The sequence below is a fragment of the Thalassophryne amazonica genome, chromosome 17, assembly GCF_902500255.1.
Source record: "Thalassophryne amazonica chromosome 17, fThaAma1.1, whole genome shotgun sequence".
Lineage (NCBI taxonomy): Eukaryota > Metazoa > Chordata > Actinopteri > Batrachoidiformes > Batrachoididae > Thalassophryne > Thalassophryne amazonica.
The window spans coordinates 74,727,233-74,748,038 of NC_047119.1; the positions used below are offsets into that span (position 1 = coordinate 74,727,233).

The 20,806-nt window shown below is 46.3% G+C and overlaps 1 protein-coding gene across 1 annotated transcript in view; it reads left to right on the top strand.

The window, feature by feature from the left end:
- The window catches only part of myo5b (myosin VB), a 371,481-nt gene that overhangs the window by 158,570 nt on the left and 192,105 nt on the right, over positions 1-20,806 (top strand). Inside the window, exons 19-22 of the mRNA XM_034191847.1 lie at positions 6,965-7,176; positions 7,259-7,415; positions 17,374-17,613; positions 18,815-19,048. Coding sequence (XP_034047738.1) covers positions 6,965-7,176; positions 7,259-7,415; positions 17,374-17,613; positions 18,815-19,048 — 843 coding nt within the window. The remainder of the gene's footprint in view (positions 1-6,964; positions 7,177-7,258; positions 7,416-17,373; positions 17,614-18,814; positions 19,049-20,806) is intronic.

Below are 20,806 nucleotides of genomic sequence, written 5' to 3' on the forward strand. Positions count from 1 at the left end.
GTGTGTGTGTGTGTGTGTGTGTGTGTGTGTGTGTGTGTGTGTGTGTGTGTGTGTGTGTGTGTGTGTGTGTGTGTGTGTGTGTGTGTGTCAAAATGTTGACCCTCAGTTGTCTCTTTCTGAACATCTTCCATCTTATTGTATGATTTAGTCCTCGGGCCGACAGGGTCTCAGTCCCACCTCAGACCTTATTTCTTAAGTTCCACTTGTTTTCTAAACCAGATTATTCCAGCTGAGGGTCAGGGACACCTGTCCCCAGAGTCACTAGGCGAGAGGTGAGGTTCACTGACTGGCTTCTGACATTTACTGCTAAAAGCAGCCTGTACTCAGAGTTCTTGAAACAGAGCAATAGCCCCACCTGGTGGACATATAATGCAGGTACAATAGAATAAATAATAGTGTGCAGTGAGCACACAGGCGGTATCGAGGAGTAGTTCAGACAGTCTGAGTGAGACTCGGAGTCCCCAGCAGACAACAAAGCAGGATGAAGTCAACCAGCATTAACAGCCCAGCAGGTCCCGTCCCACCATCTCCATCATCAAGTCACAGGTTCTGCTGTCTTTGTAGCAACCCTGCGTACGTTTGTAGCAATTGAGACGACGCCTGTATCAGCATCATTGTATCGTCCTTTATGCAGGTCCGGTGATTTGTACTGTGACCGACTCATCCACGCCGCCATGCTAGCTCGTGTTCCTGCTGATGAAGACTCAGAACACGGTGCCATTTTGGTTCCAACTGCGCTGAACGACTGAATGAACCTTTAATGTTTTCAACATTTTTAAAAATCATTTAACCACATACAGCAACACATCCGTACCGTACCACTTTATTTATATAGCACATTTCAAAAACATAGCTTCCAAAGTGCTGTACAAAAACAAACAAACAAAAAAACACGACACACACACACAGAGGACCACACACACTCACGCAGTGTTAAAAGCCAAAGCATAACGATGGATCTTAAGACGACACTTAAAACACACGACAGTGGGGCTGTTCGGATATTAAGGGGCAAATCATTCCACAGGTCCAGGTACAGGTGCAATCAAAATAAATATAAAAATAGTTAAACTATCAAATTTACAATTTTAATGATTTATTTCATTAATTTAAAGCCTGATTTATGCAGCCGCAGCTCTGTCACTCCATGTCATACGTGTGTGACAGTTTTAAAGTTCTCTGTCTCTGGATTATACTTTATTCTGGACTCATTTGACCCTCAACAAGCTTTTCTTTGTACAATCATCACCTCCAAATCAAAGAGAAGATGAACATTTTCCTCTTTTTCTAACCCTGCATTTGAAATTTGTGGACTTTTCTGCTAAATGTTTGTGATCCTGAAATGTAATCAATGTGCACACTGCAAAAACGATTAAAATACAGCCCCAATTCCAATGAAGTTGTATTTTGTGCTTCATAATGCTCCACACATTTTCAATGGGTGACAGGTCTGGACTGCAGGCAGGCCAGTCTAGTACCTGCACTCTTTTACTATGAAGCCACGCTGTTGTAACACGTGCAGAATGTGTCTTGGCATTGTCTTGCTGAAATAAGCAGGGACGTCCCTGAAAAAGACGTTGCTTGGATGGCAGCATGTGTTGCTCCAAAACCTGGATGTACCTTTCAGCATTGATGGTGCCATCACAGATGTGTAAGTTGTCCATGTCATGGGCACTAACACACCCCCATACCATCACAGATGCTGGCTTTTGAACTTTGTGCTGGTAACAATCTGGATGGTCTTTTTCCTCTTTTGTCCAGAGGACACGACGTCCATGACTTCAATCAATCAATCAATCAATCAATTTTTTTATATAGCGCCAAATCACAACAAACAGTTGCCCCAAGGCGCTTTATATTGTAAGGCAAGGCCATACAATATAAAAAACAATTTGAAATGTGGACTCATCAGACCACACCACACTTTTCCATTTTGCGTCTGTCCATTTCAAATGAGCTTGGGCCCAGAGAAGGCGGTGGCGTTTCTGGGTGTTGTTGATGTTTGGCTTTCACTTTGCATGGTAGAGTTTTAGCTTGCACTTGTAGATGTAGCGACGAACTGTGTTAACTGACAATGGTTTTCTGAAGTGTTCCTGAGCCCACACGGTAAGATCCTTTATATAATGATGTCAGTTTTTAATGCAGTGCCACCTGAGGGATCAAAGGTCACGGGCATTCAGTGTTGGTTTTTGGCCTTGCTGCTTACGTGTAGAAAGTTCTGCAGATTCTCTGAATCTTCTGATTATATTATGGACTGTAGATGATGAAATCCCTAAATTCTTTGCAATTGCAATTGTTCTTAAACTGTCGGCTGAGCCTTTTGGGGATGCTCCTTTTATAGCCAATCATGACGCTCACCTGTTTCCAAGTAATCTCTTCACCTGTGGAATGTTCCAAACAGGTGTTCTTTGAGCATTCATCAACTTTCCCAGTCTTTTGTTGCTACTGTCCCAGCTTTTTTGAAACGTGTTGCAGGCATCCATTTCAAAATAAGCAAATATTTGCACAAAAACAATAAAGTTTATCAGTTTGAACATTAAATATCTTGTCTTTGTGGTGTATTCAATTGAATATAGGTTGAAGAGGATTTGAAAATCATTGTATTCTGTTTTTATTTACATTTTACACAACGTCCCAACTTCATTGGAATTGGGGTTGTATTTTGGGCCGCTTGTACTCGCGATCTTGTTCTTTCGGTCATGAGCCAAATCTCATGACCATAGGTGAAGGTCGGAACGTAGATCAATCGATAAATTGAGAGCTTTGCCCCCCTTCTCAGCTCTCTCTTCACCACGACAGTCCGATACAGCGACCGCATCACTGCAGATGCTGCTCCGATCCGTCTATCGATCTCACGCTCCATCCGTCCCTCACTCGTGAACAAGACCTCGAAATACTTAAACTCCTCCACTTGAGGCAAGGACACTCCACCGACCTGAAGAGGGCAAAGCATCTTTTTCCGGTCGAGAACCATGGCCTCGGATTTGGAGGTGCTGATTTTCATCCCGGACGCTTCACACTCAGCTGCAAACCGCTCCAGTACACGCTGAAGGTCCTGATTTGACGAAGCCAACAGAACCACATCGTCCGCAAACAGCAGAGACGAGATTCTGTGGTTCCCAAACCAGACCCCCTCTACACCCTGACTGCGCCTAGAAATTCTGTCCATAAAAATAATGAACAGAACCGGTGACAAAGGGCAGCCCTGGCAGAGGCCAATGTGCACTGGAAACAGGTGTGACTTACTACCGGCAATGCGAACCAAGCTCCTGCTGCGGTTGTACAGGGACCGGATAGCCCTTAACAAAGGACCCCGGACCCCATACTCCCGGAGCACCCCCCACAGGGTGCCCCGAGGGACACGGTCGAATGCCTTCTCCAGATCCACAAAACACATGTGGACTGGTTGGGCGAACTCCCATGAACTCTCGAGCACCCAATGGAGTGTGTAGAGCTGGTCCAGTGTGCCGCGACCAGGACGAAAACCACACTGCTCCTCCTGAATCCGAGGTTCGACCATCGGTCGAATTCTCCTCTCCAGTACTCTGGAATAGACCTTACCGGGGAGGCTGAGGAGTGTGAACCCCCTATAGTTGGATTACACCCTCCTGTCCCCGTTCTTAAACAGAGGGACCACCACCCCGGTCTGCCAATCCAGAGGCGTGTCAGCCAAGACAGTCCCACATCATCCAGAGACTTAAGGTACTCAGGACGGATTTCATCCACCCCAGGAGCCTTGCCAGTGAGGAGCTTTCTAACCACCTCGGTCACTTCGGCCCGGCTAATGGATGAGTCCGCCTCTGAGTCCCCAGTCTCTGCTTCCTCTTCGGAAGACGTAACGATGGGATTGAGGAGATCTTCGAAGTATTCCTTCTACCGCCCGACAACATCCCCAGTAAGGGTCAACAGCTCCCCACCCGCACCATAAACAGTGCTTGTGGAGAGCTGCTTCCGCCTCCCGAGGCGGCAGACGGTTTGCCAGAATCTCTTCGAGCCCGACCGATAGTCCTCCTCCATGGCCTCCCCGAACTCTTTCCAGACCCGAGTTTTTACCTCTGCAACCGCACAGGCTGCGGCACGCTTGGCCTGCCAGTACCTGTCAGCTGCCTCCGGGGTCCCACCTACCAACAAAGATAAGTAGGACTCCTTCTTCAGCTTGACAGCATCCCTCACTTCCGACGTCCACCACCGGGTTCGGGGATTGCCGCCGCGATAGGCACCAGAGACCTTGCGACCACAGCTACGAGCGGCCGCATTGACAATGGAGGTGGAGAACATGGTCCACTCGGACTTCATGTCTCCAACCTCCCCCGGGATCTGGGAGAAGCTCTCCCGGATGTGGGAGTTGAAGACCTTGCTGACAGAGGGTTCCACCAGTCATTCCCAGCAGACCCTTATGATACGTTTGGGCCTGCCAGGTCTGACCAGCTTCCTCCCCTCCCAGCGGATCCAACTCACCACCAGGTGGTGATCGGTCGACAGCTCTGCCCCTCTCTTCAGCTGAGTGTCCGAGACACGTGGCCGAAGGTCAGATGATACGACTACAAAGTCGATCATCGACCTCCAGCTCAGGGTGTCCTGGTGCCACGTGCACTTATGGACACCCTTGTGCTCGAACATGGTGTTCGTGATGGACAAACTGTGACTAGCATAGAAGTCCAACAACTGAACACCACTCGGGTTCAGATCGGCGAGGCTGTGCTTCCTGATCACCTCCCTCCAGGTCTCACTGTCGCCGCCCACGTGGGCGTTGAAATCCCCCAGGAGAACAATGGAGTCCCCAGTCGGCGTGCTATCTACTACCCCTCCCAGGGACTCCAAGAAGGTCAGGTACTCTGCACTGCCGCTCGGCCCATAGGCTGAGACAACAGTGAGAGACCTGTGCCCGACCCGAAGGCGTAGGGACGCGACCCTCTCGTTCACTGGAGTGAACTCCAACACATAGCTACTGAACTGGGGAGCAATAAGCAATGCGACCCCAGCTCTTCGCCTCTCCCCGTGTGCAACACCAGAAAAATGAAGTGTCCAGCCCCTCTCCATGAGTTGGGTACCAGAGCCCAAGCTGTGCATGGAGGTTAACCCACTATCTCTAGTCGGTATCTCTCAACCTCCCGCACAAGTTCAGGCTCCTTCCCCCCCAGCAAGGTGACATTCCATGTCCCAACAGCCAGGGGCTGTGAGCATGGACCGGGCCGCTGGGCCACCCGCCCTCGACTGCAACCCAATCCTATTTGCACCCGACCCCCATGGCCCCCTCTGCAGGTGGTGAACCCACAGGATGGCGGGCCCACGTCGCTCTTTCGGGCTGAGCCTGGCCCGACCACCAGGCGCTCGCGCACGAGCCCCAACCACAGGCCTGGCTCCAGGGTGGGGCCCCGGCTCCGCCATACCGGGCGACGTCTCAGTCCTTGATTTTTTACTGGTCATGGAGGTTCTGAACTGCCCTTAGTCTGACCCGTCACCTAGGACCTGTTTGCCTTGATAGACCCTACAAGGGGCACAAAGCCCCCGACAATATAGCTCCTAGGATCATCCAGGTACGCGGATAAGGTGGCAGCTAGAGGGGGAGGGAATCTGTACATCTTCAGCAAATAAATAAATAAAATAGCTGGATTTACATGCAGACAGATTAACAGCCAACGATATTTTGAACCCAAGATGGCACCATGAGTCACGTGACCGATTTTTTTTTTTTTTTTTTTTTTTTCTGTCTCATCATGTTGCTACTCTCTGAATAAAGGGACTCTAGTAAGAGCTAGACGCAAGCGCCCCTGGTGGAGAACTAACACATTTACAGTTAGCATGGTTGCATCACAGCGAAAAGGTCATGGGTTTGATTCCCGCCTGTGGCCTTACTGTGTGGAGTTTGCATGTTCTCCCCGTGTTTGCGTGGGTTTCCTCCGGGTGCTCCGGCTTCCTCCCACATTTAAAGACATGCAGGTTAGGTGGACTGGAAACTTTAAACTGTGTTTGTCTGTATGTGTCCCTGTGACAGACTGCCGTCCCATCCAGGTTGAACGTCACCTCGTACCCTATCACTGCTGGGATAGGCTCAGCCCCCTGCGACCCGATCTTGGATAAGCGGTTGAAGATGAGTGTGTGTGAGAGACATTTGCTCCTGCTGGTTGAGGAACCAGTGTTATATTGGCACCAGATTTTAGTGCCCAACTTTTCTCTAAAATGTTGGGCAGCCCTGCCCACGTACTCCCTCAGCCGTGTAAAGACGGGAGGAGGAGGAGGACTTTTCCTTTTATCCAGATGCTGCACACGAGGCCGGGCCTTTGTCCTGGTGACTGTTGAGCTTTTAATCTTTATTTTAAAGCCACGACCTCCCTTTTGGTTTTTCAGGTCCTGGTGATGGAGCACTCCTGGATGATGTCACACTTCTGTTTGATGTCTCCAAGTCCTTCACTGGTTCCTTTGTTGTGATCCTGACATTCTGTAGGCCCTTTGGAACAGTAGCTTAGTTCCTGAAGTTTAATTTGGGCCTCCTAACTCACTGATGTAAAGTCTGTACTGTTCCAAACGTAGATTTTTCTTGAATAGATTCTACACTTGAGGCGCTTTCCAGGTGGCTGTTTAGGAGAAACCGGATTTCTGGAACTGTGCTCCAGAAGCCTTGGCTAAATACTTTGATTTTATTTCACTGTTCTGAAACACAATCAGGCACTGGTTCTTCAGTTAGACACCCGAGTAAAGGCAAACGTTTCCTCGTTAACCCAGTTTTTGGCAGTTACTCATTCAGAACCTGAACCAGGTGCTTCCACCAGCTTCTGCAATCTGTGAGGCCTTTTTCTTGGTGAATGAAAACTGGTGACACACTGAAAATCTAAAATATGTCTTCTACAAGCGGAACATCTGTGCAGTCAGAGAACCCTGACTTTGATTGTTTTTGTTGGGGAACAGTGAACTGTTTTGCTGGATACTAGAGAAAATAATCCCCTTTTTTCTCTCTCTCTCTCAGGATCCGGACATGTTTCAGTTTGGTAAGACCAAGATTTTTTTCCGGGCGGGCCAAGTGGCCTATCTGGAGAAGCTCAGGGCTGACAAATTCCGCTCAGCCTGCATTAAGATCCAGAAGACAGTACGAGGTTGGCTGCAGAGAATACGCTACCTCAAGATTCGCAAGTCTGTCATGCTTCTTCAAAGATATGGACGTGGATATCTGGCCCGCAGGTTCGGCTCACAGGCTTGAGTCCGCTGTGACCCCGGTGTCACGGGCCAGAGCGCGCCTCTAAACACTGGTTGTTTTTCACAGGCATGCTGAGTTTCTGCGTTTGAGTCGTGCTGCCCTGATCTGTCAGAAACAGTACCGCATGGTGAGAGATCGCCGCGCCTTTCTGAGGCTAAAGCAGGCCGTCATCACCATCCAGGCCTACACCAGGGGCATGTACACACGCAGGATCTACTGGGAGGTAGGACTCCACACTGTCACCAGTTTGATGGGGACCTGGGCTTTTATCTGCTGCACTCAGCCGCTCTGACCGTTACAGTCACCTCAGCTCTTCCAGCTGGAGCTGCACTGATTCACTGGAATTATATGTTCTTTTCCACTGCAGGTTGGGATGCACAGATCCACATTTTTTTCACTTCTGATCCTGATACCTGAATCTGGATATCTGTTGATACTGACAGTGAGCTCTGTTTACTTTAATGTGATTATTATCATGATTGTTGATTTTCTACGAGGATATTTTGTATTTCCCAGTTATACAGCTTCATAATGAAGTGTTTAGAAGAGGATTTTCTTAAAAAGACCTGAAGGTTCATCTACAATTTGCCAGATGCAAGCGTAGATTTGATGTTTTGGTGAAAGAATTAAGTACTTTTATGTTGCTGTCTTGCTTTGTTGTGTTCACACACGGACATGTGATTAAAAAAAAGTGGGTCTGCGACTCTGCGGCTTAATGCTCACCTGCTCTGCGGCTGCAGGCTGTGATTTCCTGAACGGAGGAGTGTCTCATGACTCCAAGTGTCGTTGGGCCACGCCTCCATTCAGGAAGTCCCTTGCACAGTTTGCAGCCAGCGACAGGAAGCAGGGAATCCTGTCTGGACAAAAACAGGCCAGACATCGCTCCTGGATTGGAAAACTCCATAGGTTGTATCGGAAATTTCTGATCCGTCAATTACTTTGGAACACCGTACCGACATTAAATCAGATCGGCCCCATCCCTAATGAGTACCACACCAACATGGGCGAGTACCAGATCTGAACCACTACTGTGTGTTTCCACCAGAAGGATCAGGACTGAAATACTCATCTGTCAGCATCTTTTTGTCCTGTTGATTAAGATTTCTTCTTCTTCTTGTGGTTCCTGGTCTACTGTGGTGGATCGTGCAGGGTGAAGAGGAGTTATTCATTGGTACTAGTGTCTGTGGTTCCTGGTCTAATGTGGTGGATCATGCAGGGTGAAGCTGCGTTATTCATTGTTACTCCTGTCTTTGGTTCCTGGTCTAATAATCATGCAGGGTGAAGAGGAGTTATTCATTGGTACTCCTGTCTTTGGTTCCTGGTCTAATAATCATGCAGGGTGAAGAGGACTTATTCATTGGTACTCCTGTCTGTGGTTCCTGGTCTAATAATCGTGCAGGGTGCAGCTGCGTTATTCATTGGTACTCCTGTCTGTGGTTCCTGGTCTAATGTGGTGGATCGTGCAGGGTGAAGCTGCATTATTCGTTGGTACTACTGTCTGTGGTTCCTGGTCTAATAATTGTGCTGGGTGAAGAGGAGTGATTCATTGGTACTACTGTCTGTGGTTCCTGGTCTAATGTGGTGCATTGTGCACGGTGAAGCTGCGTTATTCGTTGGTACTACTGTCTGTGGTTCCTGGTCTAATAATTGTGCTGGGTGAAGAGGAGTTATTCATTGGTACTCCTGTCTGTGGTTCCTGGTCTAATAATTGTGCAGGGTGAAGAGGAGTTATTCATTGGTACTCCTGTCTGTGGTTCCTGGTCTAATAATTGTGCAGGGTGAAGAGGAGTTATTCATTGGTACTCCTGTCTGTGGTTCCTGGTCTAATAATTGTGCAGGGTGAAGAGGAGTTATTCATTGGTACTCCTGTCTGTGGTTCCTGGTCTAATAATTGTGCAGGGTGAAGAGGAGTTATTCATTGGTACTCCTGTCTGTGGTTCCTGGTCTAATAATTGTGCAGGGTGAAGAGGAGTTATTCATTGGTACTCCTGTCTGTGGTTCCTGGTCTAATGTGGTGCATTGTGCAGGGTGAAGAGGAGTTATTCATTGGTACTCCTGTCTGTGGTTCCTGGTCTAATAATTGTGCAGGGTGAAGAGGAGTTATTCATTGGTACTCCTGTCTGTGGTTCCTGGTCTAATGTGGTGCATTGTGCACGGTGAAGCTGCGTTATTCGTTGGTACTACTGTCTGTGGTTCCTGGTCTAATAATTGTGCTGGGTGAAGAGGAGTTATTCATTGGTACTCCTGTCTGTGGTTCCTGGTCTAATAATTGTGCAGGGTGAAGAGGAGTTATTCATTGGTACTCCTGTCTGTGGTTCCTGGTCTAATAATTGTGCAGGGTGAAGAGGAGTTATTCATTGGTACTCCTGTCTGTGGTTCCTGGTCTAATAATTGTGCAGGGTGAAGAGGAGTTATTCATTGGTACTCCTGTCTGTGGTTCCTGGTCTAATAATTGTGCAGGGTGAAGAGGAGTTATTCATTGGTACTCCTGTCTGTGGTTCCTGGTCTAATAATTGTGCAGGGTGAAGAGGAGTTATTCATTGGTACTCCTGTCTGTGGTTCCTGGTCTAATAATTGTGCAGGATGAAGCTGTGTTATTCATTGGTACTCTAGTCTGTGGTTCCTGGTCTAATAATCATGCAGGGTGAAGCTACGTTATTCATTGGTACTCCTGTCTGTGGTTCCTGATCTAATAATTGTGCAGGGTGAAGAGGAGTTATTCATTGGTACTCCTGTCTGTGGTTCCTGGTCTAATAATTGTGCAGGGTGAAGAGGAGTTATTCATTGGTACTCCTGTCTGTGGTTCCTGGTCTAATAATCGTGCAGGGTGAAGAGGAGTTATTCATTGGTACTCCTGTCTGTGGTTCCTGGTCTAATAATCGTGCAGGGTGAAGAGGAGTTATTCATTGGTACTCCTGTCTGTGGTTCCTGGTCTAATAATCGTGCAGGGTGAAGAGGAGTTATTCATTGGTACTCCTGTCTGTGGTTCCTGGTCTAATAATTGTGCAGGATGAAGCTGTGTTATTCATTGGTACTCTAGTCTGTGGTTCCTGGTCTAATAATCATGCAGGGTGAAGCTACGTTATTCATTGGTACTCCTGTCTGTGGTTCCTGATCTAATAATTGTGCAGGGTGAAGAGGAGTTATTCATTGGTACTCCTGTCTGTGGTTCCTGGTCTAATAATTGTGCAGGGTGAAGCTACGTTATTCATTGGTACTCCTGTCTGTGGTTCCTGGTCTAATAATTGTGCAGGATGAAGCTGTGTTATTCATTGGTACTCTAGTCTGTGGTTCCTGGTCTAATAATCATGCAGGGTGAAGCTACGTTATTCATTGGTACTCCTGTCTGTGGTTCCTGATCTAATAATTGTGCAGGGTGAAGAGGAGTTATTCATTGGTACTCCTGTCTGTGGTTCCTGGTCTAATAATTGTGCAGGGTGAAGCTACGTTATTCATTGGTACTCCTGTCTGTGGTTCCTGATCTAATAATTGTGCAGGGTGAAGAGGAGTTATTCATTGGTACTCCTGTCTGTGGTTCCTGGTCTAATAATTGTGCAGGGTGAAGAGGAGTTATTCATTGGTACTCCTGTCTGTTGTTCCTGGTCTAATAATTGTGCAGGGTGAAGCTACGTTATTCATTGGTACTCCTGTCTGTGGTTCCTGGTCTAATAATTGTGCAGGGTGAAGAGGAGTTATTCATTGGTACTCCTGTCTGTGGTTCCTGGTCTAATAATTGTGCAGGGTGAAGAGGAGTTATTCATTGGTACTCCTGTCTGTGGTTCCTGGTCTAATAATTGTGCAGGGTGAAGCTATGTTATTTATTGGTGTTCCTGTCTGTGGTTCCTGGTCTAATAATTGTGCAGGGTGAAGCTACGTTATTTATTGGTGTTCCTGTCTGTTGTTCCTGGTCTAATAATTGTGCAGGGTGAAGCTACATTATTTATTGGTGTTCCTGTCTGTGGTTCCTGGTCTAATAATTGTGCAGGGTGAAGCTACGTTATTTATTGGTGTTCCTGTCTGTGGTTCCTGGTCTAATAATTGTGCAGGGTGAAGCTACGTTATTTATTGGTGTTCCTGTCTGTGGTTCCTGGTCTAATAATTGTGCAGGATGAAGCTGTGTTATTCATTGGTACTCTAGTCTGTGGTTCCTGGTCTAATAATCATGCAGGGTGAAGCTACGTTATTCATTGGTACTCCTGTCTGTGGTTCCTGATCTAATAATTGTGCAGGGTGAAGAGGAGTTATTCATTGGTACTCTAGTCTGTGGTTCCTGGTCTAATAATTGTGCAGGGTGAAGCTACGTTATTTATTGGTGTTCCTGTCTGTGGTTCCTGGTCTAATAATTGTGCAGGGTGAAGCTACGTTATTTATTGGTGTTCCTGTCTGTTGTTCCTGGTCTAATAATTGTGCAGGGTGAAGCTACGTTATTTATTGGTGTTCCTGTCTGTGGTTCCTGGTCTAATAATCATGCAGGGTGAAGCTACGTTATTTATTGGTGTTCCTGTCTGTGGTTCCTGATCTAATAATTGTGCAGGGTGAAGAGGAGTTATTCATTGGTACTCCTGTCTGTGGTTCCTGGTCTAATAATTGTGCAGGGTGAAGAGGAGTTATTCATTGGTACTCCTGTCTGTGGTTCCTGGTCTAATAATTGTGCAGGGTGAAGAGGAGTTATTCATTGGTACTCCTGTCTGTTGTTCCTGGTCTAATAATTGTGCAGGGTGAAGCTACATTATTTATTGGTGTTCCTGTCTGTGGTTCCTGGTCTAATAATTGTGCAGGGTGAAGCTACGTTATTTATTGGTGTTCCTGTCTGTGGTTCCTGGTCTAATAATTGTGCAGGGTGAAGCTACGTTATTTATTGGTGTTCCTGTCTGTTGTTCCTGGTCTAATAATTGTGCAGGGTGAAGCTACATTATTTATTGGTGTTCCTGTCTGTTGTTCCTGGTCTAATAATTGTGCAGGGTGAAGCTACATTATTTATTGGTGTTCCTGTCTGTTGTTCCTGGTCTAATAATTGTGCAGGATGAAGCTGTGTTATTCATTGGTACTCTAGTCTGTGGTTCCTGGTCTAATAATCATGCAGGGTGAAGCTACGTTATTCATTGGTACTCCTGTCTGTGGTTCCTGGTCTAATAATTGTGCAGGGTGAAGCTACGTTATTTATTGGTGTTCCTGTCTGTGGTTCCTGGTCTAATAATTGTGCAGGGTGAAGCTACGTTATTTATTGGTGTTCCTGTCTGTTGTTCCTGGTCTAATAATTGTGCAGGGTGAAGCTACATTATTTATTGGTGTTCCTGTCTGTTGTTCCTGGTCTAATAATTGTGCAGGGTGAAGCTACATTATTTATTGGTGTTCCTGTCTGTGGTTCCTGGTCTAATAATTGTGCAGGATGAAGCTGTGTTATTCATTGGTACTCTAGTCTGTGGTTCCTGGTCTAATAATCATGCAGGGTGAAGCTACGTTATTCATTGGTACTCCTGTCTGTGGTTCCTGATCTAATAATTGTGCAGGGTGAAGAGGAGTTATTCATTGGTACTCTAGTCTGTGGTTCCTGGTCTAATAATTGTGCAGGGTGAAGCTACGTTATTTATTGGTGTTCCTGTCTGTGGTTCCTGGTCTAATAATTGTGCAGGGTGAAGAGGAGTTATTCATTGGTACTCCTGTCTGTTGTTCCTGGTCTAATAATTGTGCAGGGTGAAGAGGAGTTATTCATTGGTACTCCTGTCTGTGGTTCCTGATCTAATAATTGTGCAGGGTGAAGAGGAGTTATTCATTGGTACTCTAGTCTGTGGTTCCTGGTCTAATAATTGTGCAGGGTGAAGCTACGTTATTTATTGGTGTTCCTGTCTGTGGTTCCTGGTCTAATAATTGTGCAGGGTGAAGCTACGTTATTTATTGGTGTTCCTGTCTGTTGTTCCTGGTCTAATAATTGTGCAGGGTGAAGCTACATTATTTATTGGTGTTCCTGTCTGTTGTTCCTGGTCTAATAATTGTGCAGGGTGAAGCTACATTATTTATTGGTGTTCCTGTCTGTGGTTCCTGGTCTAATAATTGTGCAGGGTGAAGCTACGTTATTTATTGGTGTTCCTGTCTGTGGTTCCTGGTCTAATAATTGTGCAGGGTGAAGCTACGTTATTTATTGGTGTTCCTGTCTGTGGTTCCTGGTCTAATAATTGTGCAGGATGAAGCTGTGTTATTCATTGGTACTCTAGTCTGTGGTTCCTGGTCTAATAATCATGCAGGGTGAAGCTACGTTATTCATTGGTACTCCTGTCTGTGGTTCCTGATCTAATAATTGTGCAGGGTGAAGAGGAGTTATTCATTGGTACTCTAGTCTGTGGTTCCTGGTCTAATAATTGTGCAGGGTGAAGCTACGTTATTTATTGGTGTTCCTGTCTGTGGTTCCTGGTCTAATAATTGTGCAGGGTGAAGAGGAGTTATTCATTGGTACTCCTGTCTGTGGTTCCTGGTCTAATAATTGTGCAGGGTGAAGCTACGTTATTTATTGGTGTTCCTGTCTGTGGTTCCTGGTCTAATAATTGTGCAGGGTGAAGCTACGTTATTTATTGGTGTTCCTGTCTGTGGTTCCTGGTCTAATAATTGTGCAGGGTGAAGAGGAGTTATTCATTGGTACTCCTGTCTGTGGTTCCTGGTCTAATAATTGTGCAGGGTGAAGAGGAGTTATTCATTGGTACTCTAGTCTGTGGTTCCTGGTCTAATAATTGTGCAGGGTGAAGCTACGTTATTTATTGGTACTCCTGTCTGTGGTTCCTGGTCTAATAATTGTGCAGGGTGAAGAGGAGTTATTCATTGGTACTCCTGTCTGTGGTTCCTGGTCTAATAATTGTGCAGGGTGAAGCTACGTTATTTATTGGTGTTCCTGTCTGTGGTTCCTGGTCTAATAATTGTGCAGGGTGAAGCTACGTTATTTATTGGTGTTCCTGTCTGTGGTTCCTGGTCTAATAATTGTGCAGGGTGAAGAGGAGTTATTCATTGGTACTCCTGTCTGTGGTTCCTGGTCTAATAATTGTGCAGGGTGAAGCTACGTTATTTATTGGTGTTCCTGTCTGTGGTTCCTGGTCTAATAATTGTGCAGGGTGAAGCTACGTTATTTATTGGTGTTCCTGTCTGTGGTTCCTGGTCTAATAATTGTGCAGGGTGAAGCTACGTTATTTATTGGTGTTCCTGTCTGTGGTTCCTGGTCTAATAATTGTGCAGGGTGAAGAGGAGTTATTCATTGGTACTCTAGTCTGTGGTTCCTGGTCTAATAATTGTGCAGGGTGAAGCTACGTTATTTATTGGTACTCCTGTCTGTGGTTCCTGGTCTAATAATTGTGCAGGGTGAAGAGGAGTTATTCATTGGTACTCCTGTCTGTGGTTCCTGGTCTAATAATTGTGCAGGGTGAAGCTACGTTATTTATTGGTGTTCCTGTCTGTGGTTCCTGGTCTAATAATTGTGCAGGGTGAAGCTACGTTATTTATTGGTGTTCCTGTCTGTGGTTCCTGGTCTAATAATTGTGCAGGGTGAAGAGGAGTTATTCATTGGTACTCCTGTCTGTGGTTCCTGGTCTAATAATTGTGCAGGGTGAAGAGGAGTTATTCATTGGTACTCTAGTCTGTGGTTCCTGGTCTAATAATTGTGCAGGGTGAAGCTACGTTATTTATTGGTACTCCTGTCTGTGGTTCCTGGTCTAATAATTGTGCAGGGTGAAGAGGAGTTATTCATTGGTACTCCTGTCTGTGGTTCCTGGTCTAATAATTGTGCAGGGTGAAGCTACGTTATTTATTGGTGTTCCTGTCTGTGGTTCCTGGTCTAATAATTGTGCAGGGTGAAGCTACGTTATTTATTGGTGTTCCTGTCTGTGGTTCCTGGTCTAATAATTGTGCAGGGTGAAGAGGAGTTATTCATTGGTACTCCTGTCTGTGGTTCCTGGTCTAATAATTGTGCAGGGTGAAGCTACGTTATTTATTGGTGTTCCTGTCTGTGGTTCCTGGTCTAATAATTGTGCAGGGTGAAGCTACGTTATTTATTGGTGTTCCTGTCTGTGGTTCCTGGTCTAATAATTGTGCAGGGTGAAGCTACGTTATTTATTGGTGTTCCTGTCTGTGGTTCCTGGTCTAATAATTGTGCAGGGTGAAGAGGAGTTATTCATTGGTACTCTAGTCTGTGGTTCCTGGTCTAATAATTGTGCAGGGTGAAGCTACGTTATTTATTGGTACTCCTGTCTGTGGTTCCTGGTCTAATAATTGTGCAGGGTGAAGAGGAGTTATTCATTGGTACTCCTGTCTGTGGTTCCTGGTCTAATAATTGTGCAGGGTGAAGCTACGTTATTTATTGGTGTTCCTGTCTGTGGTTCCTGGTCTAATAATTGTGCAGGGTGAAGCTACGTTATTTATTGGTGTTCCTGTCTGTGGTTCCTGGTCTAATAATTGTGCAGGGTGAAGAGGAGTTATTCATTGGTACTCCTGTCTGTGGTTCCTGGTCTAATAATTGTGCAGGGTGAAGCTACGTTATTTATTGGTGTTCCTGTCTGTGGTTCCTGGTCTAATAATTGTGCAGGGTGAAGCTACGTTATTTATTGGTGTTCCTGTCTGTGGTTCCTGGTCTAATAATTGTGCAGGGTGAAGCTACGTTATTTATTGGTGTTCCTGTCTGTGGTTCCTGGTCTAATAATTGTGCAGGGTGAAGCTACGTTATTTATTGGTGTTCCTGTCTGTGGTTCCTGGTCTAATAATTGTGCAGGATGAAGCTGTGTTATTCATTGGTACTCTAGTCTGTGGTTCCTGGTCTAATAATCATGCAGGGTGAAGCTACGTTATTCATTGGTACTCCTGTCTGTGGTTCCTGATCTAATAATTGTGCAGGGTGAAGAGGAGTTATTCATTGGTACTCCTGTCTGTGGTTCCTGGTCTAATAATTGTGCAGGGTGAACCTACATTATTTATTGGTGTTCCTGTCTGTGGTTCGTGGTCTAATAATTGTGCAGGGTGAACCTACGTTATTTATTGGTGTTCCTGTCTGTGGTTCCTGGTCTAATAATTGTGCAGGGTGAAGCTACGTTATTTATTGGTGTTCCTGTCTGTGGTTCGTGGTCTAATAATTGTGCAGGGTGAACCTACGTTATTTATTGGTGTTCCTGTCTGTGGTTCCTGGTCTAATAATTGTGCAGGGTGAACCTACGTTATTTATTGGTGTTCCTGTCTGTGGTTCCTGGTCTAATAATTGTGCAGGGTGAACCTACATTATTTATTGGTGTTCCTGTCTGTGGTTCGTGGTCTAATAATTGTGCAGGGTGAACCTACGTTATTTATTGGTGTTCCTGTCTGTGGTTCCTGGTCTAATAATTGTGCAGGGTGAAGCTACGTTATTTATTGGTGTTCCTGTCTGTGGTTCGTGGTCTAATAATTGTGCAGGGTGAACCTACGTTATTTATTGGTGTTCCTGTCTGTGGTTCCTGGTCTAATAATTGTGCAGGGTGAACCTACGTTATTTATTGGTGTTCCTGTCTGTGGTTCCTGGTCTAATAATTGTGCAGGGTGAACCTACATTATTTATTGGTGTTCCTGTCTGTGGTTCGTGGTCTAATAATTGTGCAGGGTGAACCTACGTTATTTATTGGTGTTCCTGTCTGTGGTTCCTGGTCTAATAATTGTGCAGGGTGAACCTACGTTATTTATTGGTGTTCCTGTCTGTGGTTCCTGGTCTAATAACTGTGCAGGGTGAACCTACGTTATTTATTGGTGTTCCTGTCTGTGGTTCCTGGTCTAATAATTGTGCAGGGTGAACCTACGTTATTTATTGGTGTTCCTGTCTGTGGTTCCTGGTCTAATAATTGTGCAGGGTGAACCTACGTTATTTATTGGTGTTCCTGTCTGTGGTTCCTGGTCTAATGTTGTGGATCGTGCAGGATGAAGTACCTTTAATCTCACAGGATTCTTCTGGTGGTAGTTTCTACTCCTATGTCAGTAGTGATAGGATGTGGCCTGTCTGTAGTTCTGGTAGTGGACCATGGTGACGCAACAGTCCAGAACTCTGGATCTGTTTGCCTGATAAGTTCCTCAGGGAGACAACATTTCAGTTTTCGAGGGACGTAATCAGGTGCACGTTCCTGAGTGCTTCTGTGGTTCCTCTTCATCAGACTGTTCTTTCAGTAACGTCCTGTTTTCACCCTGTTTTGTAGTTCCTCCTGCACCACAAGGCCATGATCATCCAGAAGACCGTCCGTGGTTGGCTGGTGAGGCAGAAATTCAAACGTGCATGCAGCGCCGCCATCATCATCCAGTGTGCCTACAGGCGCATGCACGCCAAGCGGGAGCTGAAGCAGTTAAAGATCGAGGCGCGGTCCGCTGAGCGGCTGAAGAAGCTCAACAACGGCATGGAGAACAAGATCGTGCAGCTGCAGAGGAAAATGGACGATCAGGTACAGCAGGGCGGACCTCCGGGTTCCAGTCCCCATGTCACATGTTGTTCTTTTCTTCTTCTGTCCGCTGATGCTGAATCTGAAGCCTCTGCACTCACAGAAACTCAATCTCTCTCAGTTCTTGTTGGTGTCTTGTTGGCTTCCCTCACTCGTCCCCTTTACGCACAACTCAGGTCTGGTAGCAAACCTGAGTGCCTCACATTCTCACATCCTCCAAATCATGGAACTGCCTTTGGGCCCTGGATGATAACCATCCAGGCACACAGCCAGTCCATCACCACCCCCCAAACTTAACCTTAACCTGTCCACCACAGCCAGCGGAAGCGTGGGCGTGTCCTCGACCGTCTCGCTGCTCGGATCCTCAACACTGAGCCCACGTTCAGATTAGCTACAAATGACAAATGAGCGCAACAAACATTTGGCGTTTGTCAGTTGATGGGTGTTCCCGGGGCGTGGCCAGCTCCTGGTTACTTGCTGTTAATGTGCACATTTCATGATTACCATAATTTACAGACTATAGAGTGCACCTGAATATTAGCTGCACCCACCAATTTTAATTTTTTTTAAAACAGACTGTGTAAAAATATTTACACAGAAAGATGTTAGAAAGAGTTTTTAACTTTTAATTAAATATGTACCGTAAATGCTTTTTTTTCTGATGAGCCCGTCATCTAGCGTCGGCACAGTGTTGCGCGGCGTCTCTGCTCCACACAGAGAACTGAGTAGTTTTAACTTTTTTGTTGTTTGTTTGTGGATCATGATCATGATCATGATCATGCAGCCAGGATCGCAGCGTGTTGCGGATAGTCTGGAAATTCCAGTAGGCAGGACCGGAAAACACGACACTGTTACACAGTTTGTTCTTCATGCTTGACTGCTGAGTGGAACCAGAGTTCTCCGTTTAGGTTTGGTCGATGTTGTCATGGCTCCCACGTTCGTCACCTGCGTTCAGAGTGTTGGTTGCAGCTTGTACATGAGAAGCTACACGTGAGGTACTGCTCCTTATATCTGTGCTATTCTGCCACAGGTTGCCATTCTGAGGCATCTCACCGTTCTCTCTTCTTCATCTCATTCAAAGAGTTGCAGTACCTGCTGGTACCAGGTGGTTTTCTGGGCTGTCCAGTTAGTTGAACGTGGACAGCTCAAGTCCAGCGCTGCTGTTGTCTTTGACTCTTTCTGTTTCCCGTCCACGCCCCCTTAGAGCAAAGAGTACAAAGCCCAGAACGAGCACCTGATGACGGCCAACCTCAGCCTCAACTCTGAGGTCAGCAAGCTGCAGAAGGAGCTGGAGCAGGTCCGGCAGCGCGCCGATGACGCTCAGCTCGTGTCACTGCAGGAGGAACTGGAGAGGCTGAGGGCGGAGCTGCAGGAGGCCTACGCCCAGAAGAGCAGGGTGGAGGACGAGTACCACGGTCAGAAACGCTGCTGGACAAAGGTGAGCATCAAACCTCTGCTGCTGTCACTGAACACTGTCCAAGTCCGAGTCCGAGTGGTCTGGTTCAACGTTAAGCCTCATTTATGTCCAGTGTTAAATACACAGATGGGCGGAGCCTTCTTCTAGCTGCCAACATTTTGTCTGTTTCCTGATGGCTGACGGAAACTGAGAAATACACTGTTAACAGTAGACAATACTGAGACAACAACCGATCGGCCGTGGGCAATATTTAAGACAACAACCGATCGGCCGTGGGCAGTATTTAGACAACAACCGATCGGCCGTGGGCAATATTTAAGACAACAACCGATCGGCCGTGGGCAATATTTAAGACAACAACCGATCGGCGGTGGGCAATATTTAGACAACAACCGATCGGCCGTGGGCAGTATTTAGACAACAACCGATCGGCCGTGGGCAATATTTAGACAACAACCGATCGGCCGTGGGCAATATTTAAGACAACAAACGATCGGCCGTGGGCAATATTTAAGACAACAAACGATCGGCCGTGTGCAATATTTAGACAACAACCGATCGGCCGTGGGCAGTATTTAGACAACAAACGATCGGCCGTGGGCAATATTTAGACAACAACCGATCGGCCGTGGGCAATATTTAGACAACAACCGATCGGCCGTGGGCAATATTTAAGACAACAAACGATCGGCCGTGGGCAATATTTAAGACAACAACCGATCGGCCGTGGGCAGTATTTAGACAACAACCGATCGGCCGTGGGCAATATTTAAGACAACAACCGATCGGCCGTGGGCAATATTTAAGACAACAAACGATCGGCCGTGGGCAATATTTAAGACAACAAACGATCGGCCGTGGGCAATATTTAAGACAACAAACGATCGGCCGTGGGCAATATTTAAGACAACAACCGATCGGCCGTGGGCAATATTTAAGACAACAACCGATCGGCCGTGGGCAATATTTAAGACAACAACCGATCGGCCGTGGGCAGTATTTAAGACAACAACCGATCGGCCGTGGGCAATATTTAAGACAACAACCGATCGGCCGTGGGCAATATTTAAGACAACAACCGATCGGCCGTGGGCAATATTTAGACAACAACCGATCGGCCGTGGGCAATATTTAAGACAACAACCGATCGGCCGTGGGCAATATTTAAGACAACAACCGATCGGCCGTGGGCAGTATTTAGACAACAACCGATCGGCCGTGGGCAGTATTTAGACAACAACCGATCGGCCGTGGGCAGTATTTAGACAACAACCGATCGGCCGTGGGCAATATTTAGACAACAACCGATCGGCCGTGGGCAGTATTTAGACAACAACCGATCGGCCGTGGGCAGTATTTAGACAACAACCGATCGGCCGTGGGCAGTATTTAAGACAACAACCGATCGGCCGTGGGCAATATTTAGACAACAACCGATCGGCCGTGGGCAATATTTAAGACAACAACCGATCGGCCGTAACCACAAGTAACTTGTTTTCTGATTTCTGTGTTTTGTTTTGTTTTTGCTCCTCAAACCCGGTTTAATTAGCGTAAAGAGGCGTGTTTATATGACCGCTGCTTTCACTGAGTGCTCCTGTTTTAAAACATCTATGTCACCTTCAAAGAGTTGTTACAAATGGTTTCATAAGTAATGTTTTATTTGTTTATTTATATCGTGAGCTTTCATGTTTAGACTTTTTAACTGTGATTGTCATTATTCTTCTTATAGCGGATTGGAATTTCAGAACTTTGCCTAGTAACCCACGTTTATATTTATAT